The sequence below is a fragment of the Berghia stephanieae genome, chromosome 10 (assembly GCF_034508935.2).
Source record: "Berghia stephanieae isolate SIO BIC M18660-M18661 chromosome 10, UCSD_Bste_1.3, whole genome shotgun sequence".
Lineage (NCBI taxonomy): Eukaryota > Metazoa > Mollusca > Gastropoda > Nudibranchia > Aeolidiidae > Berghia > Berghia stephanieae.
Window position 1 is genome coordinate 46,525,398 of NC_088369.1, and position 27,500 is coordinate 46,552,897.

The 27,500-nt window shown below is 39.3% G+C and overlaps 3 protein-coding genes across 14 annotated transcripts in view; 1 reads left to right on the top strand and 2 right to left on the bottom strand.

Moving 5' to 3' along the window:
* Positions 1-5,469, top strand: part of LOC144955873 (rab3 GTPase-activating protein catalytic subunit-like) — a 12,637-nt gene extending 7,168 nt beyond the window's left edge. Inside the window, exon 2 of the mRNA XM_078886103.1 lies at positions 1,675-5,469. Coding sequence (XP_078742229.1) covers positions 1,734-5,162 — 3,429 coding nt within the window. The 5' untranslated portion in view covers positions 1,675-1,733 and the 3' untranslated portion in view covers positions 5,163-5,469. The remainder of the gene's footprint in view (positions 1-1,674) is intronic.
* Positions 5,470-16,496: 11,027 nt separating this feature from the next.
* On the bottom strand, positions 16,497-24,738 carry LOC144955875 (uncharacterized). 5 transcript variants are annotated; one of them, XM_078886110.1, is made up of 4 exons: positions 19,519-24,738; positions 19,154-19,387; positions 18,776-19,104; positions 16,497-17,939 (listed from the first exon to the last, which is right to left on the bottom strand). In XM_078886110.1, the coding sequence occupies exon 1, from the start codon at positions 24,736-24,738 to the stop codon at positions 22,186-22,188; it is 2,553 nt and encodes an 850-aa protein (XP_078742236.1). In that variant the 3' UTR covers positions 16,497-17,939; positions 18,776-19,104; positions 19,154-19,387; positions 19,519-22,185. The 5 variants fall into 5 exon arrangements, with proteins under 5 accessions (XP_078742236.1, XP_078742234.1, XP_078742233.1 ...); XM_078886108.1 differs by having other exon boundaries at positions 16,497-18,534; positions 18,774-19,104; XM_078886107.1 differs by having other exon boundaries at positions 16,497-18,692; positions 18,774-19,104.
* Positions 24,739-26,386: 1,648 nt separating this feature from the next.
* Positions 26,387-27,500, bottom strand: part of LOC144955876 (uncharacterized) — a 31,197-nt gene continuing 30,083 nt past the window's right edge. For all 8 annotated transcript variants that reach the window (XM_078886119.1, XM_078886118.1, XM_078886116.1 and 5 more), the window contains one exon: positions 26,387-26,799. In XM_078886119.1, the coding sequence (XP_078742245.1) occupies positions 26,387-26,799 (413 nt within the window). The remainder of the gene's footprint in view (positions 26,800-27,500) is intronic.

A 27,500-nucleotide genomic window follows, 5' to 3' on the forward strand; every position in this document is an offset into this window, starting at 1 on the left:
ACACACACACACACACATGTGTGTGTTTGTGTGTGTGTGTGTGCGTGCGTGTGTGTGTGTGTATTTTACTCTCTCATTCTATCTCTTCCTCTCTAATCCTCTTTCTTGATAATTCTTTCCCTGCCCACCCGGCTTCACGTAGTTTCAAAACTGTACTTTCAAATTATAAAACCTTCTTTAACTTTTGGCATTTTGAAATCGTATTTTCTCTATTAAATAAGACAAACATTTCACATTAATATCACATTAATAATACATTATTTCATTGATTCTTTATTCAAATATCAAAAATTCTTGAAAAAGTGAGCAATTGTCGGCATTTTTATTCCAGTGTTTTATTTGTTTACGAACATCTTACATAATAATGAATAACTACAAAAGTAATTATTGGATTGTTTCAAAAATTTGTATGTACATTATTAGATGTCTAATCTAAGCTCATGCCAAATTTCACTATTCTCGTCAAATTTTCGATGCCCGTATCTAAGGAGTTATCTTTGCCCATTGATTTGACTGTGCGTGAAAACGGTGCCTCACTTCAAAGTCGATTTTCTCAAAATTTGGTTTTCACACTCCCCCTACTTCCAACGGTCATATCTCGGCAATGAATGATCAGAATTGTATAAATTTGGTATCAAATTTTAAAGCATAAAATAAGCTATGATTGGGTACCAAAAACCCAAAATTGAAAAATCCGACTTAATACCGTTTCGAGGCGGAGGGTCACATATAGGCATGGTTCCCATCATGTGACGGTCCCAACGATTCCTCGAGAATGTCCAATGGTGAAAAAGAACCGGTTCTTGGAACCGGAACTGGTCCTTGCGGTTTTCATTTCCAGGAACCGTAGAACCGTGGTCCTTAAGAATGCTTGGGACCACTCGGCACTACTTTTTAATGCCCACATTTGTATTTAAGTGCACCAAAATTTAAAAGCACTTATAATTAGTAGATCCACAGCTTGCTATATATTATTAACTTTAAAAATACAGACATTGTCCAAAATTATATCAAATTTGGACTGAAAAACAACAGATTTTCTAAATGAAAACAATAAAATGAAAGAGGTTGTTATTGTTTTCCCAGTTATCTCAACATTATATATTAAGACCATCCATTGGATACGGAACTGTGATCCCAGTTGACCTCCACTGACCTCAGACAGGTAGCTATCAGGGAAGGTGAATGGATCCTTTAGAGTTCCATCCACTAACTAGCTAACTTTTTTCCTGCGGTTCCATTCGAACTAGCACTGATTCCATGAAGTATAGTAAACATGCATTCTGATTGGAGGGTGTCAGTAACAAGCAGTCTCATTGGGAGGAGAAAAATAGCGGTTTAAAAATTGATTTAGAGTACGACGTGACGATTGTCGGGTATCAAGCATTGGTATACAACTGCCAATTATTGTTATAATGATGTCGCTATAAAGGGGTATCACTAAAATGCAAGTCGCTATATTGGGTTTTTATTACTAATATAACATATAGCAAAAAAATCAGGACCAGAGGTCAACGTCGCTATCCATGGGTTGTTGTTATTCAGGGGTGTCATTATCCATAGGTTGCACTGTATTATAAAGATTTTGAACATTTGATATTGACACAATTCAGTGGATATGATCAGTTATTAACCATCCCATAACTTTTATGCTTTCATTATCTTCATTAACAGATCACAGAAAGTCCAGAGTTGAATTTCCTTTGACCTTGACCTTCGTGAGATACACAGCAATGATGGACATTGACAAAAAGAGAATTTCCATAGTAGACGACACATCTGTGGAAGACGAAGCTGATGTGTTCGAGATCACAGACTTCACAACAGCTTCAGAATGGGAGAGATTCATTGCCAGACTAGAGGAAGTACTTCATGAATGGAAATTGGTCAACCATGAACCACGACCCCCAGCACTGAAAGATCAGTATGCCCATGGCACATGGGCAGAAAAATCTGAAGAGATAGTCTTTGCCGATTTTAGATTCACTTTGACATATTCCTACTTGAAAACAGCAGACACATCCCCAACAACCAGCACTAGTTCTAAAAAAGTATCGACGGAAGAGGTAGAGGACGAGCACAAAGCACCAACTGTTTTCTTTGACCTCATGAACTTTGATAATGATTTTCCTTCTCGTGCACCCTATCTGTGTCGCTGGTATGGCCTACAGGAAATGTTTACACTTTGTCCCGTGTCGGAAAGGCAGTGTATTGAGTCAGAGAGCAGAGCTAAAATTCTTCTCAGCTCCACATCCATAGCTTTTGGTAACTCCAACTGTAGTGTCCCTGTGTTCATTCAACTTCAGCAAAAGAATCGTAGACTTTTTACTGGTACCTGCATATCTCGCGGCGCCTCCATCGAGTTTGAAATGGCTCACCTGCGTCGGTTTCCACCGCAATTCTGTCATCTGGCCGGCTTGCTGGACATTTTCAAATCCAAGCTTGGTTGTGTCTACATCTCCATGCCACCAGTGTCCGTGTCTGTGAGATTTACCTATGTCCTTCAAGACTGGATACACAGTGCCTGGCCACAACTTCCTCCTGATTTCTCTTCCTTCTGCGATGGAGAAGTAGGTTATGGAGATATTGGCTTCCTTCCCCTTGGTGCCTGTCGAGATCCCATATCCGAATTGCATCTGTCTTGTACGTGGCCTTGCCTTTCCGAAGACGTCATCGTAGAAAACAGTCGTTATTCTGACCTTGACCCGCTTCAGGCACCTCAGTGGACCGTCTGCCTTCAGATGTCAGAAGACCCACAATGCCTTCTTGGAGAATACCTAAGAGATGTTCTCCAACTCTGTGACAGGCACGAAACAACAGAGGATGTGCTTAGAAAGATAATGCCGGACACAGGTGGTCTTGATAAACAAACAGCTGAGTTGACTCATGCCCTGCAAAAATTGACAGAACCTGTTCCCGCTTTATCCTCCATACACTCCATTGGCAAAGTCGTGTCATCTGCGTCTTCAAAAATTCATCTCACTCCAGAAAATGCCCCGATCCCAGAGAAATTACTGGACAAGATTTTATTTTATTTGTTTCCAGATGCCCAGGGGTCGCGTGCTTCTAGTCCGAAGCTGGCCAAAGATAAACGCCAGGGATCTGTGTCATCTTCTGTGTCAACCCCTGACATGGAACACGCACCAGAGATGAAGACAGAGGAGGATAAGGCCAAAATAGAAGTGGTCAAAGAGATTTTGTTGGAATTAAATAAACAAATGAAATCAGCCCCAACGGACGGACTTGTCCACAAACTTGCCCTTGCTTTGTGTAACGTCAACCACAGTCATAGCGGAATGCTCGGAATTGTTCATTTGTGGCAGGAATTTATTTTGGAACTGAGATTCCGGTGGGAGAATTCTCATCTTATTTGTGGAGTGGAGAAAGGACCTCCAAATATGGGATCTTGTTTGCTGCACCAGAAGTTGCAAATGTTGAACTGTTGTATCGAATTCAAGATTAAACGTGAGAGTCAGTCGTATGGATACGGACCCGATTCTGTCAATGTTGCCAACCAATCATTTGAGTCCAATGATTCAAAGGAAAGGGATGATGTAGTTGCTGTGTCTGATAGTGAGGATGGTGATGGCAGTGATGTTGATGTTGACGACGATGTCGATGGGGCACAGGGGGATGTCAGTGATGATGATGATGATGATGAATTTTTTGAATGTGCTGAAGATGATGATCATCATGATGATGGTGATGGTGATGGGGATGAGGCAGATGGTGCAGCAGCAACAAGCAGTGTAGAAGACAGAAATGAAAATAAACCTGGCAATGACAATATCAAGGAGGACAGTGTCAAGGCCAGAGAGGGAAGTTTGAAAGGAAAATTGCAGTTGAAAAAAGAAGGGAGGGATTCTAAAAGGAAAGGGAAATCTCATAAAAATCGACTTAGCCTGATGGGATCTTTTCACGATACAATGACGCATAAGCCAGAAGGTAGGAGAGTTCCGATGAAGAACATGTTCCTTCTGGCCAACGGCGAGCAGTTGTTTATTCCGTTTACACAGGAACCATCCCCGATGACTGAGGACATGCTGGAAGAACATGCTGAAGTCCTGGCCAAACTCGGCACGTCAGCCGAAGGGTCTCAAATCCGTGCTCGGATGCAAAGTGCCTGTCTTGTGTCGGATATGGAATCTTTCAAGGCTGCCAATCCTGGGTGTCTACTAGAGGATTTCGTCCGCTGGTATTCACCCAGGGATTATATCACAGATGATGACGTTGCCGATAACAGTGGGGTAGAGCCGGATATTGGAAGTGGTGCAGAGGTGTCGTCCCAATCCAGACATGGCAGATTGAGTCAACGCATGCAAATACCTGGCAATATGTGGGTGGAGGCGTGGCAGAGTGCAAAAGCTGTACCAGCACGGAGACAGAAGAGGTTGTTTGATGACACCAAGGAAGCGGAAAAGGTTCTTCATTATTTAGCAGCTTTAAAACCGGCAGAAGTAATTCTCCATGTGATGCCGAGTGTCACACACGCCACCATCATGAAAGTTGTAGAGGAATCTGTCAGCTCGGGTGTACCGAATATCAAGTCCCTAACAGATCAAATTACATCTCGGGCTGTGAAAGTCACACGGAATTTTCCGCTCGAAAAGAAAAGATATGTTGACCTTTTACGACTGATTGAAATGGCAGAGATTTTAACAGCGAGGACGAAATCTCTACGGTCAAAGTTTGCACATGACTTCAGTTCTCTGACCCAAGAGGGAAAGGAAGAGGAAGTGGAGACGTTTGTGACAGGTCTGCTGACACAGCCAGAGGTGGCTGTGAAAGGCGGAGCTCATGGGCCAGCTGGGGCCATCATACACAAAATGTTTATAGCAGCTCAGAGATCTCACAATATGATCCTGGACGATGCCGAAGATGATTTGCAGCAGCTGGAATCAAACAATAGCCGTAGCAATTCCAGGAAAAACTCATCCACAGCTAGCGTCTCATCAATGACCTTTGACCCAGTCAGCCAATCGGGTTCGAGCTCGTCGTGCCCAGACTTCCCTGCCCCTAATGCCAGAGAGTACATCTTAAGAGCTATGGTCCCTCGTCCAGCTCCTTACTCCAAAGTTCTACCTCAGAGGATGTATTGTCTTCTCACAGATGGGGACAACCGACTTGCTGGAGCTTTCACATCGGACTCCACCTTTCAGTGACAGTGCTGACTGCCTGCAGTCTCTTAATGACTCACACATTCTATCTATATGGAGTTACTTGGGCCACTTTCTTTTCAAAGCATAAGTGCACCCAAACACTTTGTTGGGTTTTTTTGTTTGTTTTATTTTTTGTTTTTGTTTTCAGAATATTATCATGAGTGAAAACATTATTATACCTAAATTGTTTGATTAAAATAAAAAGAAAAGAAAGTGGCCAAAGAAACCCCAAAACATGGTACAATATGCCAGCTATTGTTGACAATTGACAATGATGTCTGTGTTCAGTTCAGTAAACAAACAAACCCCACACGCATTCTATCTATAATTTGTCTGCTACTACAACTGTGAAATAATGCACGGACCAAATCAGCATATGCGACCCGTTGCCTCAAAATGGTCTTAAAAAGGGGATGGCATATGTATAAGTATAATGTTACCCATCACGTCAAACTGGTGTCATGTCAAAATGAACTGATGTCATCGGGTCACAAAGATAAACAAATGAATGAAACTTGGTTCAAGTTCCTGGTACTTCATTCCTTAGAATGACTATACTGGCATGGCAGTTTTTGGCAGTGCTGGCGGCCCCGTTGCAGCCGCAAAAAAATCGCAAAATTTCTCTGATTTGCATTGCGGCCCCAAATTCTGCAATTCTGTGCAAATTTTCGAGATTTTGCAAAGAAAAAAAACCCACAAAAATCAATCATAATATTTTTTAAAAAGGAAAAAGACGAATTTTTACAAATTTTAATTTGATAGCTCGTGTAGAACGTGAAAGATAATTAATCAAGAATATTTTCTTTTTCTCTATCCCATTTTCTTCCCTTTTACTGGCCCTTATATGACCTTACATTTGTTTGCAACCGCCGAGAAACCCTTAAAAACAAACAGAGATACCTTTCTCTTACATGAACGAATTTTTTAGGAAAATTAACCGTAATTTTTTGCAAATTACCTCCCCTGGTGGGCAAGGGGGTACATACTGTGTATTCTATCCTCTTATAACTGTTTTCCAAATGCTTTCTGTCTTTGTCTTGGAATGAGATTACTTGGTTTTGTCCTGGCCCTGGCCGGAGTCCTAGCTCGGAGGGAAACAGTCAAATGCATAGTTATTGTTTTGGGAGATTATGTTTTTTTCCTTGTAAATCATCTCTCTGTTATGTATTATTTATATTTGTTATTTTCAATGTATAATGTTAGCATTTGAGTGTGTTCCTCTTTGTTGGATTTTGTGCTTGTGTCCGGATGAGACTTATAGGTGATCTCATACTAAGTACATTGGTGGTATGCTCTTGGAATCTACATCTGATCCCTATTTGTTCCCAGTTCCCCTATGTCTTACTTTTTCTTGGGTGCTTTAATTGTAATTCTAGAACGTTTTACTATCCTATATTCTTCCTTTTTACTGGCGCTGATATAACCTAAATGTGTTGGAGACGCCGTAAAACCCTTAAAAACAAAAACACAAAAAAAAAAAAAATGCTAATTTTGCTGTGTTTAGCTTACAAAATTTTGGATTTTGCTTGCAAAATAATTTTTTTTTTTTTTTTTTTTGGGGGGGGGGGGGGAGGGGGGGGGGGGGGGGGGGGGGGGGGGGTTAAAAAAATCGCAATGTCAGACTTATTTCATAATGTAAAAAAAAAAAACCCAGTAAAAGTTTGTGTTCTGACCATGAAAACTTTAAAAATGCAATGACATGTCTTAAATCCAGAACTCCACAATCTGGATGTCTCAATGAACCAGCCAGGTTGCTCTTTATTTCTACACTTTAATTGGATCTGATGTCACGTTGCCTAGCAACGGCGGCCATCGCGGTTCTAAACCAAGAAAATCAGTACTTTTTATTCTTCATGCTGGCTCGAACTTTTCATATGCCTTGTGATCAGAATGTGTAAAAGTCAAAATATGATCAGATTCATGAATTTTTCCTCTGGATACGCTTTTATGCTCGTCGGAGAATGATTACATATGGGCGTCCGCCATTGTTCCGATAATTTGGAGTTACTAAGTTGCCATGCGTCATTATGAGGGAAGTGACGTTACGACTGTTGAAGCGTATTTAGTTTAGGGACAAAATGCTGGGAGCTGAGGTGTTCGGACTGGAGAGATTGTGACTTTATACATACATATATATATATATATATATATATATATATATATATATATATATATATATATATATATTATTTATACATACATATATATATTCTGATATCTGCTTAACTCCAAGGTAATACCAATTTATGACCTTTTGTTACATGATGTAAAAGGTGTAGCGTGGCTCAGCGGTACGGTCTTTGCTTCGTACCCGAAAGGTACAGACGTGTGTGGCTATGTGGTCTTGTGGTATGACACTCGCTTTCGGATCAGAAGGTCCTGGTTTCGAGCCTTGAGCTCGGCGCATAGTTGAATCCTTGGAAAAGGCTCTTTACTCACATTCTCTCACCGTACTCAGGTGTAAAATGAGTACCTGGACGTTAACAGCATTGTCTTTGTCCGAAAAATTGTAATATCACCTAACAGGCGGCATGTTCCGTCCTACATGTTAAATGTTGCTGTTGACCAGGGACCCCTTGTAAAGCGCTTTGAGCACATTTAGTGGATATTGCGCTTTATAAAACTCAATTATTTTTTTTTACAGACTTCGATCACCCGCTGCTGCTCTGTGTGGCCTTGAGCAAGCCACCTCGCCCTATCTCAATGTGCGGCGCTGCACTGCGGCTGATGCTTGATTTATTCCAGTCTTGCCTTGGAATAAACCCTAGAGATACATTTCCCCTATGGGATAAAGAAATAAAGGGAATTTATTTATTTATGATAACATAATAAGGTAGTGTCACTGATAGTTTTATCACAGTTGATAAGAATTGTCAGTTTAGATGTTGTTTTATCAATACACAAATACGATTTATTTATTTTTATTTCTGAGTTGCTTCCCGTGTGTCATCAAATGAAAATATAGAATATTATCTATAAATAGAACAATACACCGTCAAATGGAATGGAGGCTTTAAGTTAATTAACAAAGACAGATCATGTGGACATTTCGGGTTTCCCCTTTGTCAACAAAACAATGATGAAAAGATTACTTTCTGTCTCTAGAATCCTGCCACTTTTTCGCGGATGTAAAAATCGCAGGTCGAGAAATGAAAAGGAAATTGTGCTCTTTATCATTCTTAAGTCAATGGTGGGTTTTAGTTTTCTGTTGGGTCGAGAAATGAAAAGGAAATTGTGCTCTTTATCATTCTTAAGTCAATGGTGGATTTTAGTTTTCTGTTGGGTCGAGAAATGAAAAGGAAATTGTGCTCTTTATCATTCTTAAGTCAATGGTGGGTTTTAGTTTTCTGTTGGGTCGAGAAATGAAAAGGAAATTGTGCTCTTTATCATTCTTAAGTCAATGGGGTTTTAGTTTTCTGTTAGGTCGAGAAATGAAAAGGAAATTGTGCTCTTTATCATTCTTAAGTCAATGGTGGGTTTTAGTTTTCTGTTGGGTCGAGAAATGAAAAGGAAATTGTGCTCTTTATCATTCTTAAGTCAATGGTGGGTTTTAGTTTTAGTTTTGTCAACAAGTGGCCTATCTATCACGCATTATACATTTATTTTTAAAATTAGTGCTTGGACGTTTATATTATATATACATATATATTCATATTTCTGGTGTCCGGTTCCAGTGCAATTCACTGCACAGGCCATATGAAATAGAATTTTCATTTCATACAGTACATGCAACCTGTAGGGCCTCTTTCTGTTCTACCGTTCTATTAATATCTGTTATGGCTCATATTCGGTCATCTTCACGCCAAAGACAAAGGGGTGATGTGTTACTTTATCCATAGACAACGCCAAGGCTAACCTGTTATGTATTATTATTATTATTATTATTACCATCCAACCAGCCACTGACCATGATCAAGATTGCTTGTCTTTGCTACAAAACTAATCATATGCTGGTGACCCTCTGACGTCTTTAGTTGTGTTCCCAATTTGGTTTCTTTCATATATCCTAAATAACTTATTAAAATTAAAACCCCTGGTTTTGTCAAACTCACTCTGTTGGAATTTCTTGTGTGAAATGGACAGCTGCAATGGTTACTATCATCTGAATAGGACATGGTCCATTGATGAGTATTTTTATAAAATAAATTTATCAAACAATTTCTAGGACCATTTACTAATCTGGAGGTCATTGAGAAATCCCTTGCAAGCTTCCTCACTAGACACAGTACTATTGATACTTTGTGACTTGCTGCGGTGATTTGAAACAAGGAACGTGGGGGAGTCCCACAAACCTCACTTGTGTATTGTCAACATTCATCTAGGTCTTGGCCTCAGACTGTTGTCACAGTGTATGAACTTCAATTTAGGGACCCAATTTCATGTCGTAGAGCTCATTACCCCCCCCCCCCCCCCCCCCATCCGCCCTCAACCCCATCACATTGTAATTCCAGAGGTGGTTGAAGTCCTAAATTTCCCATTATTTGATTATTTAATTCACTAATGACCTGTTTGGTTGAATGTCCATAGAAGTCCAAGTGAAAATAAGGGTTTGTTCATAATGAGCCTTTGGTATTCCATATGTAAGAGTGGGAAAAGTTGATTTGGTCATTACCTTGAAGGTATGGGAATAATGCTTTCTTTGGTATTCCTGATAGGTAATGGGAATAATGCTTTCTTTGGTATTCCTGATAGGTAATGGGAATAATGCTTTCTTTGGTAGTCCTGATAGGTAATGGGAATAATGCTTTCTTTGGTATTCCTGATAGGTAATGGGAATAATGCTTTCTTTGGTAGTCCTGATAGGTAATGGGAATAATGCTTTCTTTGGTAGTCCTGATAGGTAATGGGAATAATGCTTTCTTTGGTATTCCTGATAGGTGTGGCGGGTTGTGTGTAATTTTTGTGGGATCGAGTCCAACCGATAGCTCAATGATCTGGATTCGAACTAGTATGCGCGCTATGGCTCTCGTTACCAGCCGCACCACTCAACCTATACCACAAACGGCTCAGGTTCAATCTAGGGGGGGATAGCCTTAGGGTCCCTTATAACTTAATTGTATTAATAACAAGTGAGTCAAGACAATAGTAACGCCCAAATACAATAATAACAATTCTTTACATAAAGTTTAATTAGATTGTTACAGGAAAAGATAGAAAGAATAAGTATTTATTTGATATCAGGAAGAATAGCTCTAATTGAGTGGATCTAATTTATTATTTATTTGTCTATTTATTTTGATATAATCATTTGTGTCTGTGGAAAATACATTTGAAAATGGTATAAGCCCGTTTGGCTTATCTTTTTCCTGCCGGCTTGCTTGACTGAGGCAAATGTATCAGCTAGTTCCAGGGTTAGCGCCTGCTTGCAGAGTTTTCTGGACTTCACAACAGTGTGTTGTATTTAGAGACTGACATCAGGGGTTTACCCTTATTCACGGACTGGGATGCAGGGATTCGGCACGACTGGGTGCTCCAAGGACACGGAAAAGGACCTTCAATTAAGAGTTAAAACAACAAGGTCTTAGAGCCAATCGAATCCGATAGTGATGTCGTTTCTTCTTCTCTTTACTAGCCTATCCTGCTTCTTTGGTTTGTGATTGTATTTTTGACAGGGGATATTTTTTTTCCTGTAAATCTTCTGCCTGTTTGTTCTTGGTTATTTATAATTTAGCTTATGATATCTTTAGGTTATGATTTTGATTTACATTTGTACTATTTTTGTTAGATTGCTTGTTTTTGTTTTTTTGTTTCAGCGGTCTCTCATATAACCTCAATTGTGTTGGAAGAGACCTAAAGCAACAAACAAACAAAAAAAAAAAAAAAAGAGCCAATCGAGTTTGTCTTTCGCCACCGAATTTGCCGACAAAGGCAAGGAGAAGCAGTAACTCCATGATAATGGTAGTTAGTATATGTTTTAAACATCAACTGACAGTCGAGCTATCTTACATGATGAGAATTTAACAGGGTTGTGTCCCTGGTATTTCTTTATTCATTTTTATTAATTATAATTGAGGTTATGATGTGTGGCCGGCGATTGGCGGTAGGGTACAGACATTCAAGCAATATACATATTGAATATAAATGAAATAATAACATAGATCATAAACAACTGTTAACTATAGTATAAGATACATATAGATATAGTTTTGTACAGGTATTCCAACTTACGAACATCCATGGAATAGCACAATTAAAATATACACATACTATAATATTAATAACAGATTAAATTGAATTCACAGTAATATCTCGTTCCACTTTGAATGTTAACCAATAATTCATTTTACCTCCAGCCGAAGGATGACAAACTTTTACAAGTTTGAAATTGGAGAGATAGCCCTTCTTTCTTGGGATTCTTAGCGTGTGTGTGATTAAATTCAGAGATGAATTTGATTTTGTGAAATGAAAGAGCGCGTCTGAATTATGGGATAGCCAATCAGAAGAATGTTCCTGTTTTAGATAGCCAATGATATTCATAGGCTTTGATTAATACGGAGTAACGGAGCATTACCGGAGAGATAGACAGTAATTGCAATTTAAGCTACTCTTGAACGAGACAAGGACCTCAAGGCCTATGCACGTTGGAGTCTTGTTTGGAAAAGGTAATTAGCGGGAGGTATGGATACAATGGGCAGACAATTTGAACAGGTAAATAAACCTTAAGCTGAAAGTGAATGTTCCGTTATACAATGGAAATGTTTCCCCACCTAACGACCAACATTTCCGTTAGAAAGATTTGGAGCTTTATTGGAGAAAGGCTGTCCATGTTTTGATTATCTTTAATGGAGGTGTTGATCAAATATATGTCTCGTCCACTAGGTTTGAAGTGGTTTTGAATGAGACGCTGACGAATGATAAAGAAACACGCAGTGAAAGAAAATCGTTCGTCACAATAGGTAATGGGAATAATGCTTTCTTTGGTATTCCTGTAGAATGGAATATGCTTCTTGGTATCGATTGGTATGGGCATATGCTTCTTTGGTATTCCTTAGTAGGATAATGCTTCTTTGGTATCTGATGGTAATGCATATGCTTTCTTTGGTTTCGATTGGTATGGATATCTTTCTTTGGTGTCTGATAGGTAATGGGCATAATGCTTTCTTCACTGTGTGGCATTTTCCCCTCTGAGCGGTATTTCAGTGCTAGGTCAACCTGACCCCATTAGTGGGGTCAGCCCATGGGTGGAACAGGTAGCGGTCAGGGGAAATCTGTGATGCCGCTGATGGTAATTAATTGCTGCAATATTTCATGGTAATTGCTCAGTTGCTAACATGAATATGAAAATTGTTCCCTCACCACAAGCAAAGTAAGGGTTTCTTTCATCATATGCCATGGTTGGTAATAATCATGGCCGACTAGAGTAAAGTAGGGCTATGGTAATAATGTATCCTCTTAAGGCTGCTCATAAGAGAGGTATCAATTTAGTGGTTTTTGAGCTATCAATGAAATTAATTTGTTGAATTTAATTCCCAGCGGCAGAAAATGTTTGAAACAAGCATCATTGTAAAGTAAAAATGATGATCTTGACACATGCCAAGTTTTGTTGTCCGGGCAGTAAAATCTTAAAAGATAAGAAATTTTTAAATTGTAAAATTCTTATTTGGCATGACTTGGTGAGATCTTCATTTTCTCTCCCACAGTATTCCATGCCATGAATTATGTCCAAATATCAGTTTAGGAATAAAATATAAACCATTAGATGAAAATAATATTAATCTTAATTTTTTAAAGCATTTAACTGATTTAAATATTATGTAGTTTTGGGCACGTTTGAAAGCCAACTTTTCAATGGCTTGATGACTTTTTTTCTATTTCTATACTACTTAAATCCCTTACGATTCAAGGCAAAATTATATGAAGAATGTTAGGCATTATTGTTTGAAGATGTATACTGCTTTTGTGTGGTTGTCTTAGGAAATGCCGACTTTATAGTGTCATATAGGAGTCAATGTTTAGGGTCATTGAAATCCATCTCAATTACTCGTATTTTTGCATGTTGAATAAGTAATATAATGTAAGTTCAAGTTCTCCTTTTGTGCACAAGTGAATGTGTTAACTTTTTATAGACTGAAGCGTCCAGATATATATGGCAGTGATTTCTCATAAATTAAATGACCATTCTGTGGTATGCCTGTGGTGTTATACTGATTTGACTCTGACTGTTATTCAGTTGTTTTATCTCTAAATTTGACTGACTGGAGTTCAATGGTATATCAGATGACTTAATAAGACAATGACTGAATGTGTATTCTTGGATGAAAGGAGATGATTCTATATAACCTATATGGACAGTGTGTTCGTTTTGAATGTAGTTGGTCATAAGGAGGAAGAGGTCGCTACTTAGAATAAACTATATGCCCTCATAATTTTGAATCCTCTTTTGTCCACATACTATGTCCGTCTGTTTGAGCAAATCATTTAATTTAACAGTACCAGTGGCTTAGTGCTAGTTGTAATTGATGATTGATACTGCAATATTTGTAGCATGTCCAGTAACCTTGTTGGGTGATTAATTTTTTTCTTCTAAAGAGGTCATACTTTATAGGCAGATTGATAGTAAATGAGAAAATTGAAATCATACACAATATTGGTTTTTAGTTTTTACTGGTCAATAAAATCTTATCCTCATGAGTTATTTTACCACATAAAGATATAAATCATATCAGTTTACTGTTATGACCAACAAACTGTTTGAGAGGAATCGAAGTGGTAAAAAACTATACGGAACAAACAAAACCATGAATAGATAAAGAAAATCAACTGCCAATATGATCATAATGCACAGGAACATAGATGCATATATGTAATTTTGATATTTATTAAAACTAAAACTCTTGAGATACTGCCGCTGAGTTTTGAATAACAATTTTTTTTTATTTAAGTGCACCATAACATTTACAGTCTACTTTAGGAATTTTGACGTCAATTATATTATTTCTAAGATCATAAAACATAATTTTCCACCAAAACCTCAAAATCAATTTTCGAAGAATTTTCCTAATAATTAGACCTAACCCGCCCCTTAATGACTTTACGGCGCTTGCAAGACATTTAGGTCATTTCAACGCTAGTAAAAAGGAAGAAAATGGGATCGTAAAAATGGTTATAGATTTAACGTGAAAACACCCAAGAAATAGTAAGACAAAGAGGAATTAGTTCAAATATGGAACAGATGTAGATTCCAAGATCACACTATTAGTCTGTCATCTGCATTTTTTGCGGCCGCAAATATCTGGGCGATCCGCAAATTTCCCAAAATTGGCAAATCGTGGCAAATTTTGGGAAAATTGGCAAATCGCGTGGCAAATTTTGGGGAAAAAAAGAAGCGAAAACAAAATAACGAAAAAAAAAGTGTGAAACTTGAGAAATGTTGCAGCTTTGCCTGGGCCCAAACCAAGGGAAGCTACTCTCTACGGATAATGATCCTTTAAAATCTTTGTAACAAAGCTATTCACAGTTATTTCATTTCTCAAGTCAAATAGATCGAGTCACTTACACCCAAAGTGCAGCAAATTGTTTGACAAATTATGGTCTTTTTGGCAAATTTTGGGGGGGGGGGGGGGGGGTTTGGCAAATTTTGGCAAATTTTAGGTCTCAATTTGGCAAAAAATTCAGATGACAGATTAGTGGACGTAGTTTGAGATCACCTAAATGTCTCATCCTGACACAAGCACAGGTCACATATAAGAGGAACACACTGAAATGTTTACAAATCATATATATATAAAACAAACATAATACAGTGCATACCAGAGAGATGATTTACAAGACAAAAAAATATCGTCTGCCAAACCTCTACCTATACATCTGACTGTTTCCCTCCCAGCCAGGGCCAGGACAAAACCAAGCAATCTCATTCCAAGACAATGACAGAAAGTAGTTGGAAAACACATAGGGGGATAGAAGACACAATAAGTACCTCCCTGCCCACTATGGGAGGTCAGGAATCCCACCCAGACAGATAAAGTGTGATAGACCCTACCAGCAGCCCCCATCAAGTTGTTAAGACAAGGAGACTTATACAATAAGAATGCTGGTACAAACAGGACACAAAACAAGTGACTTGTACTGTATGAAATGTAAATCTGGGTCCACAAGGACACCCGGAAGAATAAAATGCAACACGACAATGCGCATTGGTCATGGTGAACCCATGGAAATGAGCTATAGAAATATCCAAAGTATTTATAAGTAAAATATAACGTTGGTCGCTTATGTGTTCCACGACACTTACAACACTTGTAGGTCATTTCAATGCCAGTGATTTCAGAATAGAAAGATGGAAGGAAAAGCCAAACTGTTGACAGAAGAGATGGCAAGTCTGGGGACAGATGAAGACTCTGCTAGCCCATGGAGGTCAAATGTACCCCCATCCGACCCCCTAAGGGGAGTTCCACCCTCCACCACCAATTACGTCACCCCCCCCCCCCCCCCCCCCCCACCCACCCACACACACAGACAGACAGGACATAAATCTAACAAGTACCGCTATCATATCACAGAGCTGCCAACCCACAATGCCAGGATACACACACATACACACACACACACAGACAGACAGGAAATGAATCTAATAAGTACCACTAACATATAACAGAGCTGCCAACCCACAATGCCAGGATACACACACACACACATATAGACAGACAGGAAATGAATCTAATAAGTACCACTATCATATCACAGAGCTGCCAACCCACAATGCCAGGATACACACACATACACACACACATACAGACAGACAGGAAATAAATCTAACAAGTACCACTAACATATAACAGAGCTGCCAACCCACAATGCCAGGATACACACACACACACATATAGACAGACAGGAAATGAATCTAATAAGTACCACTATCATATCACAGAGCTGCCAACCCACAATGCCAGGATACACACACATACACACACACACATATAGACAGACAGGAAATGAATCTAATAAGTACCACTATCATATCACAGAGCTGCCAACCCACAATGCCAGGATACACACACATACACACACACATACAGACAGACAGGAAATAAATCTAACAAGTACCACTAACATATAACAGAGCTGCCAACCCACAATGCCAGGATACACACACATATAGACAGACAGGAAATGAATCTAATAAGTACCACTATCATATCACAGAGCTGCCAACCCACAATGCCAGGATACACACACACACACACACACACACACACGGACAGACATACAGGAAATAAATCTAACAAGTACCACTATCATATCACAGAGCTGCCAACCCACAATGCCAGGAAAAGTAGAAAAGACTTTTAAAAATCAACATTTTTTCCCCGAAGCAAAAAGACGAAGAGGAAAAAGTTCCAGAATTCAAAGTTTATTTCTAGACCTTGGTGTCAATATAAATACAAAGTCAATTCATCAATCAATACCATTTAAAACTAACACAAGGCGATGCGTGGTGGTGATGATGATGATATGGTGATGATAGTAATGATGATGATATGGTGATGATAGTAATGATGATGATTGTGGTGGTGGTGGTGGTGATGATGATGATTGTGGTGGTGATGATGATGATATGGTGATGATAGTAATGATGATGATGATGATGATGATATGGTGATGATAGTAATGATGATGATGATGATGATATGGTGATAATAATAATAATAATAATGCTGAAAACTTATATAGCGCTATAACTCCGAGACACCAGACTCTAAGCGCTTAAATTACAAATTACTTTGGCTGAAACATACTCATTCACACACACAAGCACACACACACATACACACACACACAACACAACACACAACACAAACCAAACCTATCTTGCTTCTCATACCATCTACTAAAATCGAAACAAATATGTTTTAAGGGAACGTTTAAAAATAGACAAAGATTCTTTTTCACGAATGCTCTGCGGTAAGGCGTTCCAAATAGAGGGTCCGAAATGAGAAAAGGATCTCATTCCAGCATTTTTCCGAATTCGAGGGACAACTAGTTTTGTGGAATCACTGGCCGAACGTAAGGGGCGGGGTTTTGAATATCTTTCAATTAGTTCTGAAAGGTAGGAAGGGGCAGTACCTTCAAGACAACGATACACTAAAACACAAGCTTTGAATTTAATTCTTTTCCCAACAGGCAGCCAATGCAGGTCATGAAGTAGAGGTCCGGCAGAGTCGCACCTACGCTTCATGAATACTAGTCTGGCAGCGCTGTTTTGGACAATCTGAAGACGTTTCAGATTGTATTGCGAAACGCCAAACAACAGAGCATTACAATAATCCAATTTCGATAGTACGAGGGACACAACCAGGTGCTTGGTCACATCCTCAGATGTGAACCGTCTAATGGAAGCAATCTTTTTTAGTTGGAAAAAGAGAGATCTAACCAAATTATTAACCTGATGCTCCATCGACAGTTCAGAGTCTAAGAATGTGCCAAGATTTTTCACTTTGTCAACAATCTGAATAGAGGCATCCCCCAACTTCAAATCTGTTTCACTTTTCCACTTCCTGTTCCCCACATACAGCACCTCCGTCTTATCATCTAATAGATGATAGTAATGATGATGATGATGATGATATGGTGATGATAGTAATGATGATAATTGTGGTGGTGATGATGATGATGATTGTGGTGGTGATGATGATGATAAATGTGGTGGTGATGATATATTGTATCCCCCCTCTCTCTCTCTCCCTCTCTCTCACACACACACAGATATATACAAACTCTCTCTCTCTCTCTCTCTCTCTCACACACACACACACACATACAAACTCTCTCTCTCTCTATCTCTCTCTCTCACACACACATACATACATACATACAAACTCTCTCTATCACTCTCACACACACATATACAAACTCTCTCTCTCTCTCTCACACACACACACATATACATACAAACTCTCTCTCTCTCTCACACACACATACAAACTCTCTCTCTCTCTCACACACACACACACACATACAAACTCTCTCTCTCTCTCACAAACACATACAAACTCTCTCTCTATCTCTCTCTCACACACACACATACAAACTCTATCACTCTCACAAACACATACATACAAACTCTCTCTCTATCTCTCTCTCACACACACACACATACATACATACAAACTCTCTCTATCACTCTCACACACACATATACAAACTCTATCTCTCTCTCTCTCTCTCTCGCACACACACACACATACAAACTCTATCTCTTCTCTCTCACACACACAAACTCTCAATCTCTCACACACACATACATACATACAAACTCTCTCTCTCTCACACACACACACACAAACAAACTCTCTCTCTCACACACACACATACAAACTCTCTCTCTCTCTCTCTCGCACACACACACACACACATACAAACTCTCTCTCTCTCTCTCACACACACACAAACTCTCTCTCTCTCACACACACATACATACATACAAACTCTCTCTCTCACACACACACTTACAAACTCTCTCTCTCTCACACACACATACATACAAACTTTCTCTCTCTCTCACACACAAACATACAAACTCTCTCTCTCTCTCTCTCTCTCTCTCTCTCACACACACACACACACACACACACATACAAACTCTCTCTCTCACACACACACACACACACACACACACACACACATACAAACTCTCTCTCTCTCACACACACACACACATACATACAAACTCTCTCTCTCTCTCACACACAAACATACAAACTCTCTCTCTCTCTCTCTCTCACACACACACACACACACACACACATACAAACTCTCTCTCTCTCACACACACACATACAAACTCTCTCTCTCTCTCTCACACACACACACACATACAAACTCTCTCTCTCACACACACACACACACACACACACATACAAACTCTCTCTCTCACACACACACACACATGCATACAAACTCTCTCTCTCACACACAAACATACAAACTCTCTCTCTCTCTCTCTCTCTCTCACACACACACACGCACATACAAACTCTCTCTCTCTCTCTCACACACACGCACATACAAACTCTCTCTCTCTCACACACACACATACAAACTCTCTCTCTCTATCACACACACACACATACAAACTCTCTCTCTCTCTCACACAAACACATACATACAAACTCTCTCTCTCTCTCTCTCACACACACACAAACTCTCTCTCTCTCACACACACATACAACTCTCTCTCTCTTTCACACACACATACAAACTCTCTCACACACACACACATACAAACTCTCTCTCTCTCTCTCTCACACACACACACACAAACTCTCTCTCTCACACACACATACAACTCTCTCTCTCTCTCTCTCACACACACATACAAACTCTCTCTCTCTCTCTCACACACACACACACATACAACCTCTCTCTCTCTCTCACAGACACATACACATACAAACTCTCTCTCTCACACACACACACATACATACATACATACAAATTCTCTCTCTCCCTTCTCACACACACATACACACAAACTCTCTCACACACATACATACATACCAACTCTCTCTCACACACACACATATATACATACACACAAACTCTCTCTCACACACACAAACTTTCTCTCACACACACACACATACATACAAACTCTCTCACACACACATATACATATAAACTGTCTCTCTCTCTCACACACACAAACTCTCTCTCACACACACATATACATACAAACTCTCTCTCTCTCTCACACACACACAAACTCTCACACACACACACACACATACAAACTCTCTCTCTCTCTCACGTCCTGTAATGTAATGGTGAATAACTAATGAGATGAGTGGTGGGGGTCGAAGGTTAATATAAATGAATAGCCATTCCCCCTACCCCCACCTCCACAAAAACAGACACACAAACACAAATTAACGAGGAAACAAACCAGAACAAATGGACAAAGACATACAAGCACACAGGAAAATACACACCATAATATCAACACATAGTCACACAGACAGACAGACACACATATAGACAAAACATACAACATTCATATAATATATACACAGTCACACAGACAGACACACATATAGACAAAACATACAACATTCATATAATATATACACAGTCACACAAACAGACAGACACACATATAGACAAAACATACAACATTCATATAATATATACACAGTCACACAGACAGACAGACACACATATAGACAAACATACAACATTCATATAATATATACACAGTCACACAAACAAACAGACACACATATAGACAAACATACAACATTCATATAATATATACACAGTCACACAGACAGACACACATATAGACAAAACATACAACATTCATATAATATATACACAGTCACACAAACAGACACACATATAGACAAACATACAACATTCATATAATATATACACAGTCACACAGACAGACAGACACACATATAGACAAACATACAACATTCATATAATATATACACAGTCACACAAACAGACACACATTATAGACAAAACATACAACATTCATATAATATATACACAGCCACACACACAAACAGACACACATATAGACAAAACATACAACATTCATATAATATATACACAGTCACACAAACAGACACACATATAGACAAACATACAACATTCATATAATATATACACAGTCACACAAACAGACACACATATAGACAAAACATACAACATTCATATAATATATACACAGTCACACACACAAACAGACACACATATAGACAAACATACAACATTCATATAATATATACACAGTCACACAGACAGACAGACACACATATAGACAAACATACAACATTCATATAATAGATACACAGTCACACAGACAGACAGACACACATATAGACAAACATACAACATTCATATAATATATACACAGTCACACACACAAACAGACACACATATAGACAAAACATACAACATTCATATAATATATACACAGTCACACAAACAGACACACATATAGACAAACATACAACATTCATATAATATATACACAGTCACACAAACAGACACACATATAGACAAAACATACAACATTCATATAATATATACACAGTCACACAAACAAACAGACACACATATAGACAAAACATACAACATTCATATAATATATACACAGTCACACAAACAGACAGACACACATATAGACAAACATACAACATTCATATAATATATACACAGTCACACAGACAGACAGACACACACACACACACACACATAGACAAAGCATTAAATTTGACTCACAGGAATTTCAGACACCACTCGGAGGAATTTTAATGCCGAAAGAGGTATTTCCGCAGACAAAAGGGAATTGGGATGGTTTTGGCCATTGTGTTTACATATTCTGCTCCCACTGTGTGGAACGGTCTTTCAGCAGACACTTGAGCAAAAGAATGACAGAAAACTAATTTACGTGGGAATTCATTAGGCTACTTACAATTGTTTCTTATAATTAGGTACCCAATCAGTGAAGAAACGGTCAACCAGTTTGTTGTTTACAACGTGAGGCAATCGAGATGTGCTTGTAGCAATCCTAGAACTTTCGATTTGAAGGTGTCTAAATAACGCACTTCCGGCGTTCGCTTTTTACTTTTTCAAACTTTTAGGTTCCACCAGGTAAATGTGGTCAATTTTGGCTTAGACGAAACAGTGAAATTTATCGCTCGGTGGCTCAGTTAAAATTGGCTACCATTGGGATCACGACAGGTTTGGAAAGTGAAAAAGTAATTTCACGAAGGCTGTGTGAAAATACACTGGGATGTGTTCAGACACGGCAATTCTAAAAAGTGTCGCTTAGCCTTGGCAATATATCCATCCTTAATATAAACGGTCCCCATGAGCTATGCGTATCGCTGTGGAACATTCCTATTTACTTTACGGTAATTCGAGCACGATTCATGAATTCTTTCTTTCTTCATTTCCTTCTTTCCTTTTTTTTAAAATATTTGAATTTGACGACTCGACTGATTTCAGTTGATTGACTGAGAATTTACAGGTCTAAACATAAAAACACAATGCCAAATACATTCCCAAAGTTTCCTCATTTCAAATGAAGTAAAGCTCCAAAACCTAATGGTAGTGGTTGTAGTTGTAGAGGTAGTGATGATGATGTGGTGGTGGTGGTGGTTGTAGTAGTAGTGGTAGTGATGAAGATGTGGTGGTGGTGGTTGTAGTAGTAGTGGTAGTGATGATGATGTGGTGGTGGTGGTTGTAGTTGTAGAGGTAGTGATGATGATGTGGTGGTGGTGGTTGTAGTTGTAGAGGTAGTGATGATGATGTGGTGGTGGTGGTTGTAGTTGTAGAGGTAGTGATGATGATGTGGTGGTGGTGGTGTGTGGTGTTGTAGTGTAATGTATGATGATGTGGTGGTGGTGGTTGTAGTAGTCGTGGTGGTGATGATGTGGTTGTGGTGGTTGTAGTAGTAGTGGTAGTGTTTGATGTGGTGGTGGTGGTGTTGTAGTTGTGGTTGTGGTGGTGGCGGTTGTAGTAGTAGTGGTAGTGATGATGCAGTGGTGGTGGTTGTAGTTGTTGTGGTGGTGTAGGTTGTAGTAGTAGTGGTAGTGATGATGTGGTGGTGGTGGTTGTAGTATAGTAGTGGTAGGGATGATGCGGTGGTGGTGGTTGTAGTAGTAGTGGTAGTGATGATGTGGTGGTGGTGGTTGTAGTAGTAGTGGTAGTGATGATGTGGTGGTGGTGTGTTGTAGTAGTAGTGGTGGTGATGATGGTGGTGGTGGTTGTAGTAGGAGTGGTAGTGATGATATGTGGTGGTGGTTGTAGTAGTAGTAGTGGTAGTTGATGATGTGGTGGTGTGGTTGTAGTAGTAGTGGTAGTGATGATATGGTGGTGGTGGTGGAGGTTGTAGTAGTAGTAGTGGTAGTGATGATGTGGTGGTGGTTGTAGTAGTAGTAGTGGTAGTGATGATGTGGTGGTGGTGGTTGTAGTAGTAGTGGTAGTGATGATGTGGTGGTGGTTGTAGTAGTAGTAGTGGTATTGATGATGTGGTGGTGGTTGTAGTAGTAGTAGTGGTAGTGATGATGTGGTGGCGGTGGTGGTTGTAGTAGTGGTAGTGAGGATGATGTGGTGGTGGTGGTGGTGGTTGTAGTAGTAGTGGTAGTGATGATGTGGTGGTGGTTGTAGTAGTAGTGGTAGTGATGATGTGGTGGTGGTGGTGGTTGTAGTAGTAGTGGCAGTGATGATGTGGTGGTGGTGGTGGTTGTAGTAGTAGTGGTTGTGATGATGTGGTGGTGGTGGTTGTAGTATAGTAGTGGTAGGGATGATGCGGTGGTGGTGGTTGTAGTAGTAGTGGTAGTGATGATGTGGTGGTGGTTGTAGTAGTAGTGGTAGTGATGATGTGGTGGTGGTGGTGGTTGTAGTGGTAGTGATGATGTGGTGGTGGTGGTGGTTGTAGTTGTAGTGGTAGTGATGATGTGGTGGTGGTGGTTGTAGTATAGTAGTGGTAGTGATGATGTGGTGGTGGTGGTTGTAGTATAGTAGTGGTAGGGATGATGCGGTGGTGGTGGTTGTAGTAGTAGTGGTAGTGATGATGTGGTGGTGGTGGTGGTTGTAGTAGTAGTGGTAGTGATGATGTGTTGGTGGTGGTGGTTGTAGTAGTAGTGGTAGTGATGATGTGGTGGTGGTGGTGGTTGTAGTTGTAGTGGTAGTGATGATATGGTGGTGGTGGTGGAGGTTGTAGTAGTAGTAGTGGTAGTGATGATGTGGTGGTGGTTGTAGTAGTAGTAGTGGTAGTGATGATGTGGTGGTGGTGGTTGTAGTAGGAGTGGTAGTGATGATGTGGTGGTGGTTGTAGTAGTAGTAGTGGTAGTGATGATGTGGTGGTGGTGGTTGTAGTAGTAGTGGTAGTGATGATGTGGTGGTGGTGGTTGTAGTAGTAGTAGTGGTAGTGATGATGTGGTGGTGGTTGTAGTAGTAGGAGTGGTAGTGATGATGTGGTGGTGGTTGTAGTAGTAGTAGTGGTAGTGATGATGTGGTGGTGGTGGTTGTAGTTGTAGTGATAATGTGGTGGTGGTTGTAGTTGTAGTGATGATGTGGTGGTGGTGGTTGTAGTTGTAGTGGTAGTGATGATGTGGTGGTGGTGGTTGTGGTTGTAGTGATGATGTGGTGGTGGTGGTGTTTTTGCTCCAGACGGGAATTTTGGCATCACTGTATATACAGTCGCACAGACAGACAGACAAAACATACAACATTCATATAATATAAATACAGTCGCACAGACAGACAGACAAAACATACAACATTCATATAATATAAATACAGTCGCACAGACAGACAGACAGACAAAACATACAACATTCATATAAAATAAATACAGTCGCACAGACAGACAGACAGATAGACAAAACATACAACATTCATATAAAATAAATACAGTCGCACAGACAGACAGACAGACAAAACATACAACATTCATATAATATAAATACAGTCGCACAGACAGACAGACAAAACATACAACATTCATATAAAATAAATACAGTCTCTCAGACAGACAGACAGACAGACAAAACATACAACATTCATATAATATAAATACAGTCGCACAGACAGACAGACAGGCAAAACATACAACATTCATATAATATAAATACAGTCGCTAAGACAGACAGACAGACAAAACATACAACATTCATATAATATAAATACAGTCGCACAGACAGACAGACAAAACATACAACATTCATATAAAATAAATACAGTTGCACAGACAGACAGACAGACAAAACATACAACATTCATATAATATAAATACAGTCGCACAGACAGACAGACAGACAAAACATACAACATTCATATAAAATAAATACAGTCGCACAGACAGACAGACAGACAAAACATACAACATTCATATAAAATAAATACAGTCGCACAGACAGACAGACAGACAAAACATACAACATTCATATAATATAAATACAGTCGCACAGACAGACAGACAAAACATACAACATTCATATAAAATAAATACAGTCTCTCAGACAGACAGACAAAACATACAACATTCATATAATATAAATACAGTCGCTCAGACAGACAGACAAAACATACAACATTCATATAATATAAATACAGTCGCACAGACAGACAGACAGACAAAACATACAACATTCATATAATATAAATACAGTCGCTCAGACAGACAGACAGACAAAACATACAACATTCATATAATATAAATACAGTCGCACAGACAGACAGACAGACAAAACATACAACATTCATATAATATAAATACAGTCGCACAGACAGACAGACAGACAAAACATACAACATTCATATAATATAAATACAGTCGCTCAGACAGACAGACAAAACATACAACATTCATATAATATAAATACAGTCGCACAGACAGACAGACAAAACATACAACATTCATATAAAACAAATACAGTCGCACAGACAGACAGACAAAACATACAACATTCATATAATATAAATACAGTCGCACAGACAGACAGACAAAACATACAACATTCATATAAAATAAATACAGTCGCACAGACAGACAGACAGACAAAACATACAACATTCATATAATATAAATACAGTCGCACAGACAGACAGACACACATACATAAGCAAACACACAGACACACACACACAAAAACTGACATACACACATACAAACTCACACACACACATAAACACAGACATACACACATACAAACACACACACACACACACAAACAAAAACAGACATACATACATACATACGAACTCACACACACAAATACAGACATACACACAAACACCCACACAAGCACAGACATACACACATACAAATACACATACATACACGCAGACATACAAACACACATACATACACACAGACAAACAAACACACATACATACACACAAACACATATATACACAAACATACAAACACACATACATACACACAGACATACAAACACACATACGTACACACACACATACATACACACAGACATACAAACACACATACATACACACAGACATACAAACACACATACAAACACACATACATACACACATACATACATACACACAGACATACAAACACACATACGTACACACACACATACATACACACAGACATACAAACACACATACATACACACAGACATACAAGCACACATACATACACACTTACAAACACATATTTAAACCCTAGACCTAGTGGATAGAGATGTAGTCTAACCACTAGACCACATGATAACCTGTGTATCTTACAACGATAACATTTACAACACATCTTTAATGCCACCATCAAACCAAACCACCACACGACATTTCCCCTGGACTCCAACAAGCTCCACCCACACCTCCTCACCTTCACCCAACACAAGGTCTATATCCTTGACATCCCTAAAATCTCCCGTCCTACAAGTGGCCATCAATTTCCTCTCACCCCCATTTCTACTACTACATAAATAAGACTCCACCCTTCCTCCCAAATAATCCTCTATCTCCATCCAAACTCTAAACCAATACTTCCCATATAAAGGGACGGAGTAACGGCCTGATGATTTATTCATGAATGGAGACATTGTACCGACGAAATCAAATCCCCGTAACGGTATTCTATCTCCTTTCTTCAATTCCACGGGTTGTGACCATGATCTCTCGTAATAAAACCGACATTTCTTTTTGATTTCTGTGGGAAGATGGAATGGAGAATAAATGTAAAAACAAAAATATTTTTAATACAGACATTTTATTTTAGGATCATTTACAATTTGAAAATATTCATATCCACCCCCTACCCCCCACCCTTCCCTCACATTTACTCTGTCCAACACTACAATATCCACCCCTACCCTCACCCTTCCCTCACATTTACTCTGTCCAACACTACAATATCCACCCCTACCCCCACCCTTCCCTCTCATTTACTCTGTCCAACACTACAATTTCCACCCCTACCCCACCCTTCCCTCTCATTTACTCTGTCCAACACTACAATATCCACCCCCACCCTTCCCTCTCATTTACTCTGTCCAACACTACAATATCCACCCCTACCCCCACCCTTACCTCTCATTTACTCTGTCCAACGCTACAATATCCACCCCCACCCTTCCCTCTCATTTACTCTGTCCAACGCTACAATATCCACCCCCACCCTTCCCTCTCATTTACTCTGTCCAACGCTACAATATCCACCCCCACCCTTCCCTCTCATTTACTCTGTCCAACACTACAATATCCACCCCTACCCCCACCCTTCCCTCTCATTTACTCTGACCAACACTACAATATCCACCCCTACCCCCACCCTTCCCTCTCATTTACTCTGTCCAACACTACAATATCCACCCCTACCCCCACCCTTCCCTCTCATTTACTCTGTCCAAC

Coding starts and splice junctions, on each gene's coding strand:
- LOC144955875 (XM_078886110.1), bottom strand. CDS start 24,738: ATGAATGTTGTATGTTTTGCCTGTCTGTCTGTCTGTGCGACTGTATTT.